This window comes from Arachis hypogaea, chromosome 14, assembly GCF_003086295.3.
Source record: "Arachis hypogaea cultivar Tifrunner chromosome 14, arahy.Tifrunner.gnm2.J5K5, whole genome shotgun sequence".
Classification (NCBI taxonomy): domain Eukaryota; kingdom Viridiplantae; phylum Streptophyta; class Magnoliopsida; order Fabales; family Fabaceae; genus Arachis; species Arachis hypogaea.
The window spans coordinates 129,831,119-129,854,487 of record NC_092049.1 but is presented as its reverse complement, the minus strand read 5'-3'; the positions used below and the strand labels follow the sequence as shown (position 1 = coordinate 129,854,487).

General features: G+C 37.1%; 1 protein-coding gene across 1 annotated transcript; it reads left to right on the top strand.

Moving 5' to 3' along the window:
- Positions 1-21,458: 21,458 nt before the first annotated feature.
- LOC140178739 (uncharacterized) lies at positions 21,459-22,667 on the top strand. Its single transcript, XM_072215972.1, has 3 exons — positions 21,459-21,666; positions 21,823-22,319; positions 22,434-22,667. Exons 1-3 carry the CDS (start codon positions 21,459-21,461, stop codon positions 22,665-22,667), a joined length of 939 nt encoding a protein of 312 aa, XP_072072073.1.
- The last annotated feature ends 702 nt before the right edge of the window (positions 22,668-23,369 follow it).

Sequence of the window (23,369 nt, the reverse complement as noted above, 5' to 3'; positions counted from 1 at the left end):
AAGACAGTAGAGGTTTACGTTGATAACGTCTTGGTGAAAACATCAGAACTGAGCAGCCTTATTGACGACCTCCAAGCTGTCTTCAAAGCACTAAGAAAATTCAAGATGAGGCTCAACCCACTCAAATGCGCATTTGCCATGGAGGCCGGAAAATTCCTTGGCTTCATGATAACGCAAAGAGGGGTAGAGGCCAACCCAGACAAGTGCAAAGCCATCCTCAAAATGACAAGCCCTGGGTGCGTCAAAGATGTGTAGCGACTCCCCGGGAAGCTCACGGCTCTATTCTGGTTCCTCGGAGCCTCGGCAGAAAGGGCCATCCCATTCTTCAACCTAATGAAGAAAGGAATCACCTTCGAGTGGACCCCGGCATGCGAAGAAGCGTTCAACCATTTCAAAACGATACTCTCAGAACCCCCGTGCTCAGCAAACCAAGAGAAGGAGAACCTCTGTACTTATACCTAGCGGTGACCACACAAGCCATGGCGGCAGTCCTTGTCTGAGAAGAAGACAAGACTCAATGCCCAATATACTTCATCAGCAAAGTACTCCAAGGGGCGGAGTTGAAGTACACCAAGTTGGAAAAATTGGCTTACGCCCTACTAACCTCGTCTAGAAGGCTAAAACAGTACTTCCAAGGGCACGTGATCATCCTAAGAACCAACCAGGCCATTCGGCAAGTCCTCCAGAAACCCGACCTTGCGGGGAGAATGATGGCATGGGCAATAGAGCTGTCCCAATATGACTTGCACTATGAACCCTGGCAGGCAATCAAAGCCCAGGCGATGGCAGATTTCCTGGTAGAGGTCACAGGAGAGGCACCCGACATACCGAACACACGGTGGAAACTCCACGTTGACGGAGTGTCCAACCAAATGTTCGGAGGGGCTGGGATCATTCTCGAGAGCTCGGTAGGAGTAGCGTACGAGCAGTCGATCAAGTTTGATTTCCCAGTCTCCAACAACCAGGCAGAGTATGAAGCATTGATAGGAGGATTAATCCTAGCTAAAGAGGTCAGAACGTCAAGGATAGAAGTTAGTAGTGACTCTCAGATCGTCACATCCCAGATAAACGGCAGCTACCAGGCCAGGGACACACTACTACAAAAATACCCAGAGAAGGTAAAAGAACTATGCAAAAGCTTTGAGGAAGTCGTAATCCAGCATGTTCCTAGAGAAAGAACGCCCGAGCAGACCTCCTCTCCAAGCTAGCGAGCACCAAGCCTGGGACGGGGAACAGGTCCCTAATCCAAGGGCTGGCAACTGAACCAGCAGTCATCTTATGCGCAACCCATACACCAAGGCCCCCCTCATGGATAGACCCTATCCTCCGATACCTGGAGCACGGCGAAACACCCCAAAACGAGAAGGAAGCACAAGCCACCAGGAGGGAAGCCCCCAAATATATGATCACACAAGGACAGTTGTACAAGCGAGGGCTTCACCAACCCCTACTCAAATGCCTACTCCCTGACCAGACGGACTACGTCCTAAGCGAAGTCCATGAGGGGTGTTGTGGTCACCATATTGGAAGAAGGTCGTTGGCGAGAAAGATCATCCGGGCAGGGTATTACTAGCCCACAATGATGTCGGACGCTCAGGAGTTCGTCAGAAAATGTAAAAAATGCCAAGAAAACACTAACTTTCATAAAGCTCCACCTGAGGAACTTAGTCTGATGATGGCACCCCGACGGGAGTCGACCTCTTAGGGCCATTCCCACCCGGGTCAGGACAAATAAAATACTTGATAGTAGCCATAGACTACTACACCAAATGGGTAGAAGCCGAACCGCTAGCCAGCATATCTTCAGCAAACTGTCAAAAGTTCATGTGGAGGCAAGTAGTTACCAGGTTCAGAATCCCAGAATTCGTCGTATCAGATAATGGGACACAATTTACCGACAAGAAGTTCAAAGAATTTCGCTCAGGACTAGGAATCAAGCAAAATTTCTCCTCAGTCGAGCACCCGCAAAGCAACGGCCAGGTAGAAGCAGCCAACAAAGTCATCTTAAAAGGGCTAAAAAAACGACTTGAAGGGAAGAAGGGTTCATGGGCAGACAAGCTAGGCTCAGTCTTATGGTCTTACAGAACCTCCCTCCAATCATCTACCGGCAAAACCCCCTTCCGACTTACATACGGGGTCGACGCAGTCATCCCAATCGAAATAGGGGAGCCGAGTCCAAGATTACTTCTTGGAGGAGGAAACGAGGCAATCGAGAAAGACCTGGTTGACGAAACAAGATAGATGACACATCTGACAGAGACAGCAATCAAGCAAAGGATAGCCCTAAGGTACAACGGCAAGGTACTAAAGAGAAGCCTCGGGGAAGGCAACCTGGTCTTATGACGCAACGACATAGGACAGCCAACCCCGGGAGAAGGTAAGTTGGCCGCAAACTTTGAAGGACCTTACAGGGTAAGAGAAGTCCTCGGCAAGAGTGCATATAAGCTGGAGAGGTTGGATGGAAGCGAGGTGCCAAGGACATGGAACATGGCAAACCTAAAAAGGTTTTACTTATAAGAAAAGCGACCTCATGACCTGATGACCCCGCCACAACCACTAATTTTCCTTCCATTTTTCTTTATTTCTATTTCTTTTAATTATGTATTGCATCACTCCTTTGTTTTATGTTCTACATATGCATATACAATAACTTTGTATTTTGCAAGATATACGCCAATACGACAAAATGACGAGCGGTCGACCTAACAAAAACCCGGGACTGATCACCCCGGGAACCAAAGGGACCCAAAAGCTAAAGCGCAACTTAAAAAGCAACAAGCGACGAAAATGATAAATACCATAAAAATGGTAAACCAAACATAAAAAAAAAAGGCCACGACGGCCCGGATAAGCAAAAACGATAAAGTAAGCAAAAGCCACGACGGCCCGAGCAAGCAAACAATAACAACCATAAACGGCTTAGTCAAAATAAAGTACCAAAGTATTCATTACAATCAAAAGGCGCCTTAAAAAGGCCCAAAAGTAAAAGCAAGAAATTACAAGAAGCAAGGCAAAGAATACAAAAGCTGAAGAGAGGTATCCATCTCAAGGCTTGAGGATATCAACGGTCTTCCCGTTCTCAACCGTCTTGAAAGCCCCAACCTGAGAAAGATCGAGGTCGGGAGCCAACACAGCCACCTGAAACTTAATCCCCACATTGGTCAGCTTCATGGCCTCCCGGGCCCCCTTTGCAATCTTCTTGTTTTTCTTCTTCAGGGTGGCTACATCCTAACGAGCAGTCATTGTCGAGCTCTCTGCCAACTTCAGCTTCTCCTCCAAATCCTTGACCTTCTTCTCAGCAGCGGCAGTCTCAGCACGAGAAGCATTCAAATCTTTCATCAAGGTGAGGTCCCGCTCCACCAGCCTATTGATCTCTTTAGCATCCTCCTCAGCCTTTTCCTCCTGCTCAGTCAACTTTGTCTTCAGAGACTCCTCCCGAGATCTCGAATCTGTCAGATCCTTCGGAGAGTTTCGAAGTTTCCCTTCCAAGGCATGAATATTTCCCAAAACAAGTTCCACCTTCTTGGCGAAAGTGGCAACCCAGAGAAGACTGCGATAGATCCACCTCGCCTGACCTACAAGGTCGGCATTCCGGAAGAACTCTTCAGTACCATGAAGCAATTGGGACTCAATAAAATCCCCAGCATCGAAGTTCTTTTCCATAACAGAAAGGGCCTTCCCCGAGTCCCGCTTCCTCTTCTTCGGGTTGCCAACAATCTGCAGGTCGTCGTCGCCAGACCCCAGATCCTCCTCCCCAAAGGGGACCTCCTCCTCCACATTTGGGTTCCCTGGGGTGTTCTCAGGAGGAACCTCAGCTGTCTCCACCTGACCTTGGTCAGCCCCGTCGACCCGACCACTACCCTCCCCAACATCTTCCTGACTATGATCAGCCGAAGGAGTCACCGAGGAGTCCTCATCACCACCCTGAATGAGGTTCATCAACTCAGCCATGGTAGTCTTTTCGCCAGCCATGGAAACTGCAAGCAAAAGGCAAAGATGTGAGCAATAGAAAAGTAAAACACTAAGCAAAAAGTGCAAGAAAAGTGAACTCACCAACATATGACCGACCGGTCTCCCGATCCCCCATAACCATATGAGGATTAAGATTTTTCTCGTCAAAAATGGCCAACAAGATGTCGGCGATATTACGCTCTTCCGAGCTCAACCAATCATAGGATATTTTTATTAAATAATCGGACCCCGTTCCAAAGCTCCAGTAAGTCGAGATCCGCCTTTCCCCCTCGGCAGTGAGCCAGAAGGGTTGATGGCCCTCGACTGGTTTGACCTTAAAAAAAGTTGACTTAAAACCATGAAAGGAGTCCTAAAAAAGGCCAAAGATCCTGCGACCTTGTTGAGCCCTGAAGGACATATACCCCCTTATTCGTCTTCCCCTCCCGAGAGGGGCTCGTAAAAAGCAAAAAGTAGAGGAAAACGATCACAGAGATCGGGAGCCCCAGATACTCACAAACCATCTCGAAGCATCGAATGGCAGCCCAACTGTTCGGGTGCAGTTGCGACGGAGGAACATCACACCGATTTAACAAACCCATGACAAAAGGAGAAAAGGGTAAACAAACTCCCAAGATTGTGAACATGGGTTTATAAACCCACAACCAGTCAACAAATCGTGGAGATGCCAGGTTCTTTTGACAGACATGCTCCTGATCAGCAGGAATATAAACTTGGTACAATGCTTCCTCGGGACCACCTCCACACAAGAGCCCAGCCTGGCGCAGATCCTGGAGGCTCTCCCGGGTGACCTTGGAGGGGGTGTCCTTCACATCGGAAGTAACCCAGGCATAATGGTCAACGAAATCGGCTAGCGGCTGTTGAGCCAGGTTTGGAAGTACGGGGCATTCAGCCATACCTACAGCGGGAGCACCACTTAGTCAACACAGGAGGTCGGGAACCCTAAAAACAGTAAAAACAAACTACAACTCCCTAAACCACCCCCTAGGCTCCCCTACACTAACCCAGAGCTTAGGTAAAAGATAAGAAAATACCCAGTGGCGCCCCTCTAAAAGAAGAAGAAGCAAAAGCAAACAAAAACCCAGGCATGCAAAAGGAAAAACGTGCAAGGGGAAATACATAAGAAGGCTGTGGCGATGTCCGTGTGCCACCAGCAAGGTCGATGCCAGTGGCGCGCATCTGGGCTTGGTACATCTCCATCTGAGCCTCCATACGCAGCATCTGCTCTAGCAACTCCCTAAACTCCAGCCTGAGCTCATCCGTAGAGGTCACGCGGATGAGGGTTGCACTGGTAAAGGTTACGCTAGAGCTCCTACACATGTAGCCTCAAATCCACGCCTTCCTCGGGCTGGATGGTTTGACTGGTGGCGAAGCCTGACAACGGCCTCAACGTCGAAGTGCAGAGGTTGCTGGCGAAGAATAACTTCATCTCGTATACGCAGTTCTTGTATGGGACTAAGGCAGTCTTGCGCCAAACCGCATCGGAGTCGACGACTAAAGTCATAGAGCCATCGGCGGCGTCCTCCCCACTTTGTTGAGATTGCTGAGTCGCGGCCTCTAGTTTCAGTATATAGGACTCCTGTACAATTAACATAAGTTACTGTGATTAATAAGACAGATATACAATTAATCTCTAATAATTTTATTGCAGAAGATAATCAGATGTATGTTTACTCACATAATGGTCCTCACACCGCTACTCAGCAAATCTCACTTTGTTCTCCTTTAGTGTGTGGGTGTACTTGAACGTCTCCGTCAATGTGGCCTCGTGGTCCAATGACTTCGACTACACAAGTTGAATTAAAATACAAAATTATTAGAATGCCTAGTAATGATATCCAAAACAAATAAATAACGAAGTTATTAACAATATTAAAGAAACTACATACCAGCTTGGCCTTGGTCTTCATGAAGGTTGCCGAGCCATCGGTGTACTTGGACGACCTAGTCGATGCCCTCTTAGCTCTGTTAGTGACAAGCCGATATGACTAAACCCCGTATCGGTCTCCCAATGAGCTAACAGGCCCTTCTTTACCTCTAGTAAGAGCCATCCCGTCTGGTGGTCCCGCCTGTGACGAATATCATCCAGCATCTGCTGGAGCCGCCGACCTATTCTATGGTTGAATATCTTTCAAATGACCAGGTTGTGCTCTGCATCCTAAATGAAATGCAGCTGCAACAAAGAAACTTTATAATTAGTTAAGCAAGATAGATGATATAAACTAGTTAAAATGGTTTGAAACAGAAACAATGAAAGTAATTACCGCTCATTTCTCAAACCAGCATTTCTTGGTCTCAGTGGTGATCTTCATGCAGCTGGGTCAGGGCTGGTCGTACATCAGCTTGATGACATTCGTCATCTCCTGAGTACACACGTTTAGGTAGGGCAAAAACCTAACAACAAGAGGAATCATAATCATTAAAATTATAAAACAATAACCAACAATTAACACTTAAATCAACTAAACTATAAATAATTTAAGCACTTTCAGCGGTAACTATAAACAGGAAATATATGAGTATTGAACGTGTTACTTACCCGTGCCACCATCAGGCCAAATACGCAATCGTGTGGTGGGAGGTGGTGGAGGGGCACCAGCTACTGCTTCCATGGCTGAACTCCGGGGCTGCAGCATCTGTCGCTTGAGTTAGCGTTGGCGTGGATGTGGGCTGCTGAGCAATCGGAGGCGGCATTTCCGCCATGGTCGAAGGCACGTAGTTAGGGTTAGAGACCAAGATGAATGACTGGTCTGTTAAACCCGCAACATGTGGCATGACCGGGGTGGTTGGAGTAAAGGGAGAGGATCTAGAAGTCCCGGGGATGCTGGAAGAAACCCTCCTTCTACCCCAACCACGACTACAACCACGACTAGAAGCCTGATCAGCAATACCTCTTCTTGTCGTCATGTCTGCCTATATCAAATTACTAAACAATTTCAGCAAAAATTTTTCCATAAAACAGTTATCAACACAACAATTAACAGCAATTAACACAATTAGATAGTTTCAAACAGTTCAAGTAGTCAAAATCTAATGTATTGGATCAAACATAACTTAATCAACCTAAATCTACTAAGATTTGAAAGCTAACATGAACTAACTTCGAAACTAATTCAAAACTAAAATTATAATTCTACTTAAATCAAAACTAAATTAAACTAAAATTTAAAAATTATCAAACAATCTCAGCAACAATTTCTCAGCAAAATAGTCATCAACGTAGTAATTAACACAATTAGACAATTTCAAATACTTCAAGCATTCAAAATCTAATGTATTGAATCAAACATAACTTAATCAACCTAAATACACTAAGATTAAAAAACTAAACTGAACAAACTTTGAAACTGATTAAAATTCTAATTCTACTCAAACCTAAATTAAATTAAACTAAAATTAAATAATTATCAAATAATCTTAGCAATAATTTCTTAGCAAAACAGTCATCAACGCAACAATTAACACAATTAGACAATTCCAAACACTTCGACTATTCAAAACCTAATGTATTGAATCTAACCTAACTTAATCAACCTAAATACACTAAGATTAAAAAACTAAACTGAACAAACTTTGAAACTGATTCAAAATTAAAATTGAAATTCTACGCAAACCTAAACTACATTAAACTAAAATTAAATGAACTGGAAAAGAGTTGTTCATTGAACCTGTAATGAAGAACAACAGAAATAAGGAAAGACGTAGATGTTGCAGTGGTGGTCGTCAAAGTTGCTATGGCAGCAGATATTGGTGACAGGAGATGGAGGTGACTGCAGACAGTGGTGACGATGAAGGAGAGACAGAGAGAAAGAGGGGGCAGGGGAAGAAGGAGAAGACAGAGGGGCTGGCAACGACGGAAAGGGGGGTGGCAACGACGATGCTCTTGGTGGCGACGAGAAGGGCAGGAAACGGAGGTGGTGGCGGTGATGAGAGATAGAGGGTGGAGATGAAGAAAGAGTGTGTGAAATTCGAAATGGGGGAGATGACGTTCGCACTTTCATTTAGGGCACTATTACCGTCAGATTTACCGTAGGATTAATCTGATGGTAACGTTTTTCATGTGTCCAAAATACAGCATTTCACTAAACTTTGTTACTGTGGATCTTCCCGCCAGTAAATCCGACGGTAGTGGGTGCACCAAGAATTTCTTTTTTTCCTCCAAATATTACCGTTGACGTTACCATTGGAAATGTTATTCCGACGATAATATTTTAGGGTTATGAATCTGCTACCTAATCCGACGGTAAATCCGACAGAAATCTCGCCGCTAACATTTATGCACTATTTTGGGATTAGGGTTATTATTAGTTAGGGATTAGTTTGACAAAATTTTGTAAAGCTTTCATGCTGGCATCCAATTGAGATGTATAGGGGTGTGTTGACATGAATTTTAACGTGCTAGGTCAGCTTCTGTTAATCATTTTCCAGTGAAGTAATGGAAGGACTAACGTGACTAACTTAAAATCTTTTAGGGATGAATTTGATTAAAAATATCTTTCAGGGACTAAATTGGAGATCGTATAATCTTTTAGGGATCAATTTGACTATTCACTCATATTTTGTATTCTAACATATATTTTATACTTGTAACTAATTTTAGTGTATACCTACTACCTAATATAGTTGAATTCTAATAAAAGAGAAAATTATAAAATATATCATAAGTCCTCAAATTCATCTTCCTTTCTTATTTTAAACTCATGGATACACTACAAGAAAAATGTTGAATATTATTGGATTTATCATCGGATTTAGCGTCGGATATTAGCGGTGATTTTATCAACAGATTTACCAGAAAATTTGAGAATAAATTTGTCGGATAAAAAAGATACCATCGAATTTGATTTTCTGATGATAAATCTGCTGGTAATAAATGAAGGGAAAAAAATAAAAAACTGGTGCGAGCATTACCGTCGGATTTACCAAATCCACTTGTAACCTTGATTAGTGCAACGATGCGTTTTGGCCAATCAGAAAGCATTACCGGTGGATTTATGCACCGGTAATCTTGCTCTAAATTCAAATCGCAAACCCACCCCCAGCTCTCTTGCTCTCACTCCCACTCCCACACATAGAGGCACAGCGCCGCCCCTCTCCCCCAGCCTTCTCACTCTCACATCGGTTCACTGCCACCACACGCTCGCCTCCGTTGCCATTCCTCTCGCCGGATTCACCACATTGTGTGCTCTCACCAGATCCACTGCACGCTCGCGTCTCGTCGCACCTCCTCTGCTTGTCGTCCCTCGCGTGCTCGTTGCTAGCTGTCTTGCTCCCATTGTCTCGTATTCTGCTCATCCGCCATCATTGCACCCAACGCCTGGTGAGTGCTCGCGTCTCACCACGTCCCCATCCATCCCTCGCCTCTCTTCCGCGGGTATTGATGCCTGCACTACACTGCTTGATTCTGCAGCTACAACAATAGTCAATATGTAAGTTTTTTCTAGTTATTCTAATATTCTATATTAATTTTTAATATTTAATTCATCGATTAGAATATGATTTAAGAATCTGATTAGAATATGGAAGAAGTTAAACTTAAAATGTTTAAATGGTTGAAATGTTATTGTTGTTACTTTTATTGTTGAATTAGGTTAGAGATTGGCTTTGCTGACTATGAATATGCTGATTTTGTTAATTATTGAATTGGTTTTGCTGATTATGGATATGAATTGATTGCTCTGGACTCGAGAAATTGAACAAGATAATGAAATATGTGGTTCAAATGCCGGTCCAAATGCTAGTGCACCTTTTACTTTGTCAAAACATAAGGATAATGAAGTGGTATGTCTTATTTACAATTCTGACTGTCAGTGAATTTATGAATTTGAATGGTGTAGCATATTGTGATATTGTCTTTAAAACTTAAGTTACTATGCTTTCGCAATTGTACTAGTGAATTGAGATTATATGAGCAAGTGCTCATTTCAAACGATTGAAATTATTTAAATGCAATATTTTTCTCATGATCATAATTAACTATTTTTGTTATTTCACTCTTAGGAGTAAAAGATCAGTTCTGATCCTCAAGATAAATATCCTATTGACAGTAAAATTCAGGCTATTTATAGTGAAGATGGGGAATGGTATATTCAGCAATTAATTTCTTTCGATGTTTTATTAGAAGCTGAACGAGTTATTGAAACTATAAACGAGGCTATCAAATAGAAAATTGCACAAGCGGCAACTATCAATGTTCAATCACCAAGTTTACTAGCAAAGCTTCGTATAGAACCGGATGACCCTGAGGATGTGGTAAGTTATTTAATAAGATTATCATTTGCTAATGTTTCCTCCTTATCTATAAAATTTATTAGTTTTTATACATAGAATGTTTACTGCCAATATTAATGGTGTGTTTAAACTGCTTTTGCTATCTAGATAGTTTTATATTTGTCTCTTGCTCTCTCTATCACTTTTGATAATTATTTTCTGGATGATTACCAGATTGTACGAGGGATACTATGCAAAAAAGGGGGTCAATATTATTAAAGGAATAGCCAATCTATTAATATATAATGGTTAACTAGCCAAACAGTGAATTCAGACACTATTTAGCACTGTTAAATGATGTCTGAGAGAGTGACAACTGTCCTATGTAGTTTTATTTTTTTCCTCCTCATAATAGGATGTTAAAACTAGCGTGAGTGGACGATGGAGGCTGAGAAGACGGATGAAGCTTTGTTTTGCACAGAAGACTTCCAGGTAATTCAAACTTTGTGTATCCCTAATTCCGAAATTCCAATTATCCAAATACAGTTGATAATCGTAGCATTTGATTGGCTGATAACACCATCACATGAATTGCCTTTCGTTGATCAGCCAAATGCTTTGATTTCAAATACTAAACAAAACTCATTAGTGGGAATTTTCCCGAAAAAAAATTTGAATGAGTTTTAAAGTTTCAGTCTTCTTCAAAAAAAATTTCGAATTTATCATTTCTCTCTCTCTCCCTCTCTCTCTTTCCTCAATTTGTTTCTCTCTCAATTCAATCTTATACACATGATTGATCGATGGTGAGGAATCGGCACTAGAGATGGTGATGCGAAGCGCGACGGCGACGCGCACAAAGTATGTTGCAGCGACAACCCAACCCCACTGTTCTGAATCGGACAGCTTTGCCCAGGAAAGGCCAAGTCGTGCAGCAGCTCACTCCACCCCAAATGACTTGAAGTTTCTCTGCTCAATGTTTTCCACTAATCTTTTTATGTTTCTGGTGTGTAGGTATGGCGAGTTAAAGATTTTGGACCTTTTTGGAAACATTGATGTAGGGTGTAATCTATAATGTAAGTTACCATTTTTTAGTAGCACAACTTAAGTTTCAAAGGCAAAACACAGCTACTAATGCTACCAATTTAGATTCTGTCCAACTATTTACTTCTAGCCTAAAATTATTTCGTTGTTATCAGTTTTTTCCAATCTTTTCTTCTCCTCAATCACTGTAATACTGGAGCAGTAGTATCTTAGGGATGAAAATTTTGGTTAAATTCTATGTAAACCTAGGGAAATTAAAACAGTTTCATTTCATAAATGATGGTGTAACTTAGATTATTCGCTTTATTAGTTGTAGCAGCACAGGTTCTGTTAACAATTCACATGCTCAAAGATGAGGTAATGTAGTTATTTAATTTGGTGTTTTTATTCTTTGTATCTTTACTTTTGCTTTTTGGAAGACAATGAAGCATATCATTAGTGCACCAAGCTAATAATCCCTTTTGCATTTGTAATATTATAAAGAAGTCATCAGAGAAGCTTTCAATACTATGAATAGATGCTGTGAAGGAGTCACACATTTCTAACTTACTTGGACCAGTAAGTTCTATAATTTAACTGCCAATGCTTCCATAAATTATATAAATAAGATTTGCACCAATAGTGCTCGCTGATTAAAATAAATTTGAGTTGCAGCTTAATGCATTGCAATATAGGAGGATGGATTTTGATGAGTTTTGTGCAGCTACACTCAGTGTTCATCAGCTTGAAGCAGTTGACCAGTGGGAGCGACATGCACAGTGTGCCTATGAACATTTTAAAAAGGGTAGAAATAGCTCTACAATCATTGAGTAGCTTTGGTATGCTTAATTTGACCATGCTCATAGCTTATGCATACATATCTTTATACAAATAATATGAACATGCCCAGGGACGGATGCATGTGTATAAGTGTAGGGGCAAGCGCCCCCACTACAATTTGAAAATTTTTTGAGTAGTATATGATAATAAAATTTATTTGCCCCCACTAAATTATTGATTTTGACCCCACAATAATTTTTACTTAATTTTTGGTACTTTATAGTCAATTTAAGAATTTTATATTAGATATTGTTAGAATGATTAATTCTCAATTTAAATAAAATTTATTATTTTTTCTTAGAAATCAACTCGAAAGAGTATTATTTATCTTTTTTATATTAGTTTTAATTTTTTTTCTGTAACAACTGTATTAATTGAAAGAACTTTTTAAACTATGAATTCCAATAAAAATTGCTTCTATGTAAGAGTAATACTACACATTCAAATTTTTTTATGAACTAAGTCTAATCAAATTAAACAATAAGACTTTGAATAATGTTAGTCATAACTAATTTTTGTTATCTCAGACTAATTTGGTTGGACTTAATTAACAAAAAACTTGAATATGTAGTATTATTCTACATAAAAAGAGAAATATTTCGATTGTATTATTAAGAAAAAGATTATTCAATTTTTTTAAAATATAAAACCTAAATAATAAAATTTTAAAGGATATAGTATATTTTTTGTCCCTGAAATTTGACAAAAGTTTCAAAAATACCCTTAAGTTTTATTTTGTTTCAATTTTGTTTCAAAAGTTTTCGATTTGTATCAAATATATACCCCTGACGGCTAATTTTTCAAAAAATTTAAGACTAATTCAACAACAATTTGATAAGAACAACTCTCAACACAAGCAAATCAAGCATAGTTTTCATGCATTATTGTTAGATTAGTCTTAAATTTTTTGAAAATTTAGCCGTCAAGGGTATATTTGATGCAAATAAAAAACTTTTGAGACAAAACTGAAACAAAATAAAACTTAGGGGTACTTTTAAAATTTTTGCTAAATTTCAGGAATAAAAAGTATACTTTACCCAATTTTAAATTATATGTTATAATTTAAATTACTATTTTAGTGTTTTAATTTATAAATTATATATTTTAAAGACTAATTATATTATATGTACATAAAAAATAATCACATGTATACATATTGAAATAAAAAATACAAATTAAAAATAAATTAAAAATACATATATTTATATATAAATATAACGATTAATGAATAATTTGATAACTAATTTTTATGTATACTTAATATTTTTATTATAAAATTTTTTATTATATTATATATATTTTGCCCCCACTATCAAAATTTTCTGGATCCGTCACTGAACATGCCGATGATTTTACAATTCATAATATTTACTGTATTTAAAATATTTACAAGCTATACAAAAAATGCTTGATAGAGGACAAACAAACTCTTTTGTGAAGCTATTTTATCACTATGATGCAAAATTTTGAAGTGGATATAATATCTTAGTTTATATTTTATTTCTTTAATGTTTGGACAGTAGTCTGATTACACACTCTAATTGATTTGTATTTGAAGAGGACAGAATTGACCATATTAGAACAAATAATATAGTTTGCATGAACAAATTTGTATGTAAAATCAGTTTGAATATATTGATGTTGAAATTTGACTGAATACATGGACTATTTTTTGGTTGCTTTTGAGGTGCTTGGTTAGTTGCCATTTATTCAATATCAAACTTTGTATATTATGATGATTATTTTACTCTGCAACAAATCAAGATATACAATGGTGCTGCTTTAGCAGGGGATCTTATCAATTTGATGTGTCAATTTGGTGCGACAGAGCTTCATGATGTGGCTGCTTTGGTTGGTGGAATTGCATCCCAACAAGTCATCAAGGCTTTCATTTTCGCTCATCTTATATAACTTTATTACATACTTTTCTCTATGGTTATTTGCTTCTAAAGATAACATTTTCTATATGAATTTATAGACACTACTTTTAGTTCAGTCATTTTTTTGAGTTTGAACAAGCTTACAGCTGTGGAATGTTCACATAAGAGAGATGTCAAAATATGTGCTTTAAACAAATCCAACAAAACATGGCCATTTTTTTGTTTTTTGCACGGTCCTGCTTCTTGCCTCTTATGACTTTAGAGTGCATAAGCTTTTATTACCTTTGCTTTTCCTAAGAAAGATCCTTTTTCGAAGGGGTTTATAATTGTAAGCATTGCTCTACATTAATATGGAAGCTTGACACATGCATGGTAATCTAAGTATATTTTCATTAGTAGCCACTTTTATTTCTTAATAACTAATTTAAAAAAGCAAAACTATACAAATTTCATCATTTTGCATTTCAAACTGATGGAGAAATGAAAATGGGACATCAAAGAATAACAGATATGTTATTTTAAAGAGGTTAACTATTATACAAATGACAGCATTCTCAATTAATTTTTTAGCATTTTTGTTTTCAAGCTTTTGTAATAGACAAATGAAAACAAATTGACATCTTTTGAGATTGTAAGGTTCCTAAGACGTCATAAGGATGCTTCTTGCTTCCACTTATTGTTGAGTAAAAAACTTTCTGTAGTAAGGGACCTGCCATGGTTGTCAAACTCGCGAGTTAACTCGTAAACTCGTACGAGTTTACGAGTTTAGGTAGTAGAATCGAGTTAACTCGGACACAAACTCGTTTCTGGGTAGACTCGGGTAGACTCGGCTAGACTCGGACAGAATCGGTCAAACTCGCGAGTTTGAGGGCGAGTCAGCGAGTTTGATTTAGGAGCCCATTTTCACCAAAACGACGTCGTTTTGGGCCAAAAAATGGGAAAGGGCTTCGTTCATGTAAGGAAACCCTAATCCCAAACGACCAAACCACACTAACACACAGAACAGAGAAACACTATCTTCTCCAAGACTCCAAGCCCTCACTCTCTTCTCCAAGCCCATCGTGCCGCCATCCACCATTGTCTGCGCCACCACGTCGGAGGCTGGACGGATCCCACGCCATCTTCTTCCTCGTGGTGCAGCACTGCCACCATCGTGCATGTCCACTTCTCAGTCCTCACTTCGTCGGTGAAGCTGAAGGCTGACTACGATGCTGAAGGTTCCTCAACGCTTCACGGCACTTCTGTTCTTCCCCTCGTTCCTCACCTTTGGTTTGTGTTCCTCGCCCTCTGTTCTGCCTGAGCTGAAGGTTGCCTGAGCTGCCTCTCTTCTTCTTTGGTTCTATCTGAGCTTCCTTCTCCAAGGTAATTTTGTTCCGCAAATTTAAATATCAATAATTTCGGTTCTGCCTGAGCTTTCATCGGTTTTGCCATTTTGGTTCTGACTTCTGATATTAATAGTTTAATTTTTTAGTTTAAATTCTGGTTATATGGTGTGATGAATAATGAAATTGGTTATTGAAATTTGATGGAAAAAAAAATTAAACATGCTTTAATAAGTTAATAATGTATCAAAAATTAAACTGATGCTTTAATAGTTTAATTAGTGTTAGATACTTAGACTGTTAGTTATTTAATTAGTTATTTTTTGTTGAAGAATTTGAATATCTGAAACTGAAATACTGAAATTCTGAAATGTTAGGGTTAGTTTAGTTTGTTTTTAATAGCTGCTTCTTGTAATTTGTATTTTGTTACTTGTTTTTCGATGTCCATGTTGTAAAGTTGGCTCATGATTTTGAAAGCTTTGAGCTTTTCAATATTTTAACTTGTTTATTAGCTCTTAACCTTGTTGGGGTGTGCAAATTTGACTGTGCTTGCACAATGGTCCTTCCAAATCCAATTGGTTGAGTTCTTAGATAATGTTTGTCTCATATTCCTTATCATTGCACTCATCATGCTTCTAGTTGCTGAATTTGCTTTGCTTTTATGGAAAATGAGGTGGAAAGAAGAACTTTATTTGGAGGATGCATAGATTCGTGTTTAGAGTTTAGATGCCAGTTTGCTTTAAGTACAGTTGCTCAATCTTTTTACTTGTCATTACTCATTCCCAATCAAAGCATGTTTGTGTAACTCATATAACTGATTCTATGTAGAATCAGTTTTACAAAAGCATACTAAAATATGAAGGCTCACGTGCATTTATTTTCATATAAAATTCATAACTAAGAATTGTTAGATAATTTGACAAGTTTAACTAAATTTTTATTTACTGATTCTCAATTATTAATTTCACATAAAAATAACTGTTTATAAGTTTCTACCTTAAAAATATACCAAGTTTTATATGACTTTGTTCCTTCTGTTATGGAATTTATTTATTTTTGAAGTTTCTCTTTTCTTTTTTCTTGTGAATTGATATGCTAAGCTATGCTTGTATTGCAGGTTGTCAGTGCACATGCCTCACATAGATGCAGATGCTAATCCATATAAGCATCAATTGTTGGTAGATAGTTAATGATTGGAAGGAAGCTAACATGAATTGTATTATATTACAATACTTAAAAGAAATGAGATAGTTTCAGCTAACATCAATTGTATTATATTTAATTTGTAGTTTAGTTTGTTTTTAATAGCTGTGTTGGTTATAAATTTATCAACTTTGATAGTGGACTAGTGGATAACTTGGCAATTGAATCCTGAAATCTGAATTTGTTATTTATCATTTATTCATTTTATCAACTTTGATAACTTTGCAACTGAATCTGAATGTTGATTTAGGGACAAAAATACAAAATATCTGATGAAGATGGTGAAGGTGATGATGTTGATGCCATGGAAGATGAAGATGTTGGAGGATTTCAGTTTTAGTCTTTTATTTTATTAGAACATTTAATTGTTGCTTTGTTATTTTTTTTTGTTTTTTGGTTGTGTTATATGAAGTTTTGATTGTGTGATTGTGTGTTTTATGTTGAACTAGATGCATATTTGTGATTTGTGAAGGATTTGAATGTGTGATCTAGAGTACTTGTTATAATTGTAGTATTATGTTAATTTATTATGTTAAAATTGTTAAGTTTGAGTGCCTATATTTGAGTAAATATATATATTATACATGATATATATATTTTTTATAAAAAATTTATAACAGGTAAACTCGTACGAGTCTACGAGTCGAGTTTACGAGTCGAGTCTAGGTCAGCTCCACGAGTTTACCTAGACTCGCGAGTTTGACAACCTTGGGACCTGCTTCATCTATTTTCTCTTAATGCTCTGTCTTAATGTGAAAACATTTTCAGCATAAGGATGTTCTCTGTTGCATGATTAATATATGTTATTGTGATTGATCTTTAAAGTTATTATTTCCTCTCTTTTCTTTGTTTTTTTGTTTTGCATCTAAATAAAGTTCTTAAGATTTCTTCCCTTATTTACTACCTTTCAAGTGCTCTTTGAAATTAATGTTTCTAAAATTGTATATATTTTACTCCAGGCACCTTTAGTGATGCTAATACAAAAGATAATGGAATGATTGATCAAGATGAATAAAAAACATTCGTGTCCAAATATGCTTCATTGTATGTGTATTTTATGCCTATTTCTCTTAATCCAAATGTCTGGAGCAATAATAGAGATTTTTGAAACCAAATCTTCACAACAACTTGAGGTCACATGAGTTCATAAGTTTGTTGTGGATATTTCCAATAGTACTTCTGCAAATCTATCATTAAGCTCATGTATTTAAGTGTTATAGATTACATAAATCTATAAATTCGTAGCCTGTTTCTTTCTTAGGTACTATCATTGAAACTTGCCATATTCTTTCTTTAGGTATCTATGTGGCTGTGAATATTTTGGCTCAACCGCATAAGAAACACCTAGAACTATGCAACAAATTTGGTGGGCTATGTAGAATAGTTATATTAGTTGTAGGAATATATCTATTTGTATATCTTAATTTGTATTTATATGACGATGTCTCATCTCTTTCATTTCTCTTTCTGATAAAATCTTTTTCTATAGAAGAAAATAATAGTTATTTACTGTTTTGTATGTGTGCTATGCAGATTGCAAATCTTTTGGATTGCACTTCATGGTCAGGGGCTGGACCAGGGCTGATGGACGATGTTACTCAAGGTGCTCTTCAAGTAGGACCAGTTGGTGGATTCAAGTTTTAGTCATCTGATATATCTTTGCCATACTGATTTAATTTATGTCCTATTAAAATAGAAATTTATGTCCTATTGTAATGGCTTTTTATGTAAATGCAGCTTATTGAAGGAGGATGTGAAGCTCCAATCCACACGGTAACTCACCTTTCTTTATATTTATTTTAGACTAACTATAAATTGTGCATTTGTTCACTCTGTGCTTACATCTACTAGAAAAGGTTGCTATGTCTATCTTTAATTACTTAATACTTTAAATTAGTAACAATATTTTTTTGGTATGTTATATTAATATTAAGTAACATGTCTTGAGGCAGCACTTTAATGGCTTCAGAAGTTAGATGATGTATATAGTTTTAAGTTCTCTTTGAATAGTTTTAAGTTTTGCTAATAATATTCTGATGACTTTTGCAGAACTGTTGCATCTGTTTCATGAGCATCTTGGAGCTGGAGTAGAAGATGTTGTCCTAGAATGCATTTAATAATAGCAATACTTGCTGGGAGGAGCTGGAGTAGAAGAGAAAGCATTGGCAGTTACTAGTCATCATGGTTGCCATTAAGCCACATTAAATATTAATGATCTTGAATAGACTTAATCTTTGTTTGAGCAAACAATTCAGGCTATGCTTGGAAACAAGAATAAATTTTGATGCACATCCAGTAGGATATACACAAGATTGTATCATTGTATTGCTAACTTGAATGTCTCACTAAATTAAAGCTAAATCTTAAATGCCATTACATTATTTAGCACTGTGAGTTTTATATACTTAAAAAATGTTATGTTGTTATAAATAATATTATACTTAAATTGTCTACTTTTGTTTGATGGCTTATTTTAAAAAAAATACGATTTCAAATTTTCTTATTTTCATTTTTTTATTGATTTTTTTCATTTATTCTGGCTAACATTGGATACAAAAGTTATTGCAAAATTGTGTGTATTGACTTTGTTTTATGTTCAATATATTACAGCGAAAATTATTAGCTAATTGTAGAATAGATGCATGAATTTAAGTTTTCTAAAAGCAAAGAAGGATATAGTAGAATGAAAGGATAGTTTTTTATTTGTTCTTATGGAAATATATATTAACAAATACAGAAAAGACAAAAGCATTCCTAAAAAAGAGCATTTTTTCAAAAGCCAAAATTTTGGAGAAAGTCTAAAGAAAAATATCTTTTTAAAGTCAAATTGTTTAGCTGCTGTAGTAGATGACATCAGAGAATAGTATATAAAAAATACAGTCAAAAGATGAGTCTTCTATACAAAAAAGATGTAAATGGATATATATCTTTTTTTATTAGCAGTTATGATTCCTTTTTAGTGCATAACTACATGAAGTCAGTGTTTCCACATGTTCTCCTACGTATCTTAAGATTTTATGTAATCATCTAGGCGAGGCAATGAAACACCCCCCTTCAAATTTTTTTCATAAATTGTATATAAATTTTAGTTTAGTCTTCTTTAAAATTTTGATTTTACTCTTCTTTTATTACAAACTTAATTTTTTGCCCCTTCCTAAAATTCAATATAGCTCTCCTCCTAAAATCATCGCTTAATCCAGTTGATAAACAATAATTAGCCTTTATAACTAAACTTTCTAAACATACAAATTCTTCTGTCAAAAGAGAAGGACTGGATTATTTTCATAAGGTCATTTGTGATTTCTATTCTTTGGACAGATGTGCAATATTCATGTAACTTAAGCGGACTCATACATGTTGATAACTTTGATTCTGGAAGTGTTCCCCACAGTCGACAAGAAGGAGGTATTTATCAAAAGTCTTTGTATCTATTAAATTAACTTACTACCTTTCAGAACAAACAAGTAACGGTATTGTATGAATGTTTTTGCAGATATAGAGGATGAGGATAACAATATTAATCATTTGCAACTATCAAACCAACTCCCTGATGAAGGTTAGTTTCAATTCATCGATATCTATAAAGAAATCATTTCTCATTTTCCATCCGTATAAATAATACACAACCCTAACACCAATCTATATAAATCAGAGCAATTGGATGAGAATAATAATACTACAAATGTGATTCCGGCAGGTAAAACTTTAGCAGATTTACTTATTTCCTTCTTTAACTAACATACATGATAACTCATGACTATAATATTTCAGCTCTAGCTTATCTAGACTTTGGGAACCCAACATATCAGTGTCAGCATTGTGGTTCCAATTTCTGGTATGAAGAGCGTATCGACAAACACTTTAATACTGTTAATCCAAAGTTTACGTTATGTTGTCGCCAAAGTCAAGTTCAATTTCCTTTTTTACAACAACTGCCCAACGCACTTAATGATCTATTCTTTGGTAATAGTGCTAAGGCAACCCATTTCCAAAAAAAACACTCGAACATACAATAGTATGTTTGCATTTACTTCGTTTGGTGGCAAAGTAGATAAATCAATTAACCAAGGCCGAGCACCCCCCACGTTCATCTTACACGGCCAAAATTATCATCTCATGGGCAGTTTACTACCAATAGAAGGAAGCACTGCAAAATTTGCTCAACTTTACATTTATGACACGAAAAATGAGATAAATAATCGAACATCAGTTGTGAGGTTAGTATTGAATCTTAATCCCTAAATTTCCATCTTTTCATTGCTGCAAAGTATTTAAAATATTAATCACAACTGTCATGTTAATTGCAGCTCAAGCGAAAAGTCAAACCCGTTGAATGTCGAGATAGTTTCTGATCTAATCAACGTGCTAGATATACATAATGTTCTTGCAAAATCATTCCATATGCTAAGAGAAATGGTTAGAACTAATCCACAAACAGATATCAAACTTCGACTGTTTGGTAAAAGAGGTAGAGATGGAAGACGGTACAATCTACCCTCTGTTAGTGAAGTCGCAAGTTTATTTGTGGGTGATTTTGATGGACACACCAAAGAAAGAGATATTGTAATTGAAACAAAATCTGGAATACTTAAATGGATATCTGAATTGAATCCTGCATACTTGTGTCTGCAGTATCCACTCCTTTTTCCATTTGGGGAGGACGGTTGGAGAGAAAAGATTCCATTGAACAGACTACCTAAGAATATGACAAGTGAACCAGGATTTATCAGCATGAGAGACTTTTTCGCATACACAGACCTTGGTGTGAAGGTGTTCTGATTTACTCTCGACGACTTTTCCAGCAGCTTATAGGTGATGCGTTCTCAATGATCGAAGCTGCTAGATTGAAATATGTATACTTCAAGTAAAAACAGTTTAGAGCTGAGATTTATAAAGGCCTAAAAGATGCAGTTCTTAACGGTGAAACACAGGCATCTACACTTGGCAAGCGAATTGTTCTACCAGCAAGCTTCACCGGAGGTCCAAGATATACAATTCAAAATATCAAGATGCAATGGCAATATGTAGAGCAATCGGATATCCAAATTTGTTCATAACCTTCACTTGCAACCCACAATGGAAGGAGATTGCAGATTATTGCAAAGATAACAAATTGAAAGCAGAAGATCGACCTGATATAGATTACAGAATGTTCAAACTGAAATTGGAAAAGCTCATTAGAGATATCGACAAGAACAATATATTTGGTAGATCACGAGCAGGTAATCTCTTACACTGTAATTTCTACTACATTTTGTTCTTTCAACAATTACACATATTCTAACGAATTGAATGGAAATTTTTTTCAGTGATTTACACAATTGAGTTTCAAAAATGAGGATTACCGCATGCTCATATACTTTTATTCCTTGCACCAGAACACAAGTTTCCTACTCCAGATGACATTGATAAAATCATCTCTGCAGAGATTCCAGATCCAACAACTGATCATGAATATTATCAGGCTGTAAAGAGTTCAATGATGCATGGTCTATGTGGATCAGCAAGGAAAAACTCACCCTGCATGGAAAACGGCCGCTGCATTCGTCATTTCCCAAAAAAGTTTGTTCAGAACAGTACTATCGATCAAGACGGATATACAAGTTACAGACGTCATAGCAATGGTCGTACAATCGAGGTGTTTGGCATTGATTTGGATAATCGTTATGTTGTGCCACACAATAGATTTCTTCTCTTAAGGTATGGTGCCCATATAAATGTCGAGTGGTGCAATCAATCAAGGTCAATCAAATACTTATTTAAGTATGTCAACAAGGGAACTGATCGCATTACAGCTTCTTTCTATTCAAAAAGAAGAGATGAAACTTCAGCCACTGCTGTTGATGAAGTTAAAATATTTTATGATTGTCGATACGTTTCTCCATGTGAATCTACTTGGATGATATTTGCATTTGACATCCACTATAGAAGACCATCAGTTGAACGATTAAGTTTTCACTTGCCTGATGAACATACAATTCTTTTTTAGGATGATAATGCATTGCAAACTATTGTTGATAAAGCAACTGTCAGAGAATCAATGTTTGTGGCTTGGTTTAAAGCTAACAAAGAATATGCTGTTGCAAGGGAATTAACTTACAATGATTTTCCAACAAAATTTGTTTGGAAGCCATCTCTTAGGATTTGGGAGCCAAGAAAAGCTATTCTATTATTGGGAGATTATTCTTTGTTCCCCCATCATCTGGAGAATTATACTACCTAAGAATGTTATTGAACATTGTAAAAGGCCCCAAAAGTTATAAAGATCTTAGAACCTATAACAATGTTGTATATTCATCATTTCGAGATGCATGTTATGCCCGAGGTTTATTGGATGATGATCGGGAATATAATAATATATTGATGCTATTGAAGAAGCAAGTCATTGGGGTTCTGGATATTATTTGCGTAAGCTATTTGTCACACTACTATGGACACATTCAATGATTAGACCAGAAGTAGTTTGGCAAAAATGCTGGAGTCTCCTATCAGATGGAATACAACATGATCATAGAAACATGTTTTGCCTACCAGGTTCACTCCCATCCTCTCTTTTTCGGTTTTTGATTTATTTTACATATCCTAAGATTAATTTTAAATGGATATTTATTCATTTTTTCAAATTTCCTTTCATATTGTGGCCTAAAAGTTTTTAATTACTCAATATCAACAACAAAAAGTTTACATACTTACCCTTATAGTTTCTTACATACGTACAATTGATTTTCATCATGTAGATTTGGTTTTATCAGAAGCTGAATTGTTGCAACTTACTCTTCTTGACATTGAGAAAATTCTTAATAGAAATGGAAAGTCACTCTGAGAATTTCCAACAATGCCATTTCCTGATGTAGATGACACTCAGTTCACAATGGAGCAAGCCTCTCAGAACAAGTTAATATTAGATGAGCTTCGTTATGATCGT

Excerpts from the sequence above, each read along its gene's own strand:
- LOC140178739 (XM_072215972.1), top strand. The coding sequence starts at position 21,459 with ATGGCAATATGTAGAGCAATCGGATATCCAAATTTGTTCATAACCTTC. Across the intron at positions 21,667-21,822 it reads ATTTGGTAGATCACGAGCAG|AACACAAGTTTCCTACTCCA; the intron begins GTAATCTCTTAC and ends TCCTTGCACCAG. Across the intron at positions 22,320-22,433 it reads TATTTTATGATTGTCGATAC|GATGATAATGCATTGCAAAC; the intron begins GTTTCTCCATGT and ends ATTCTTTTTTAG.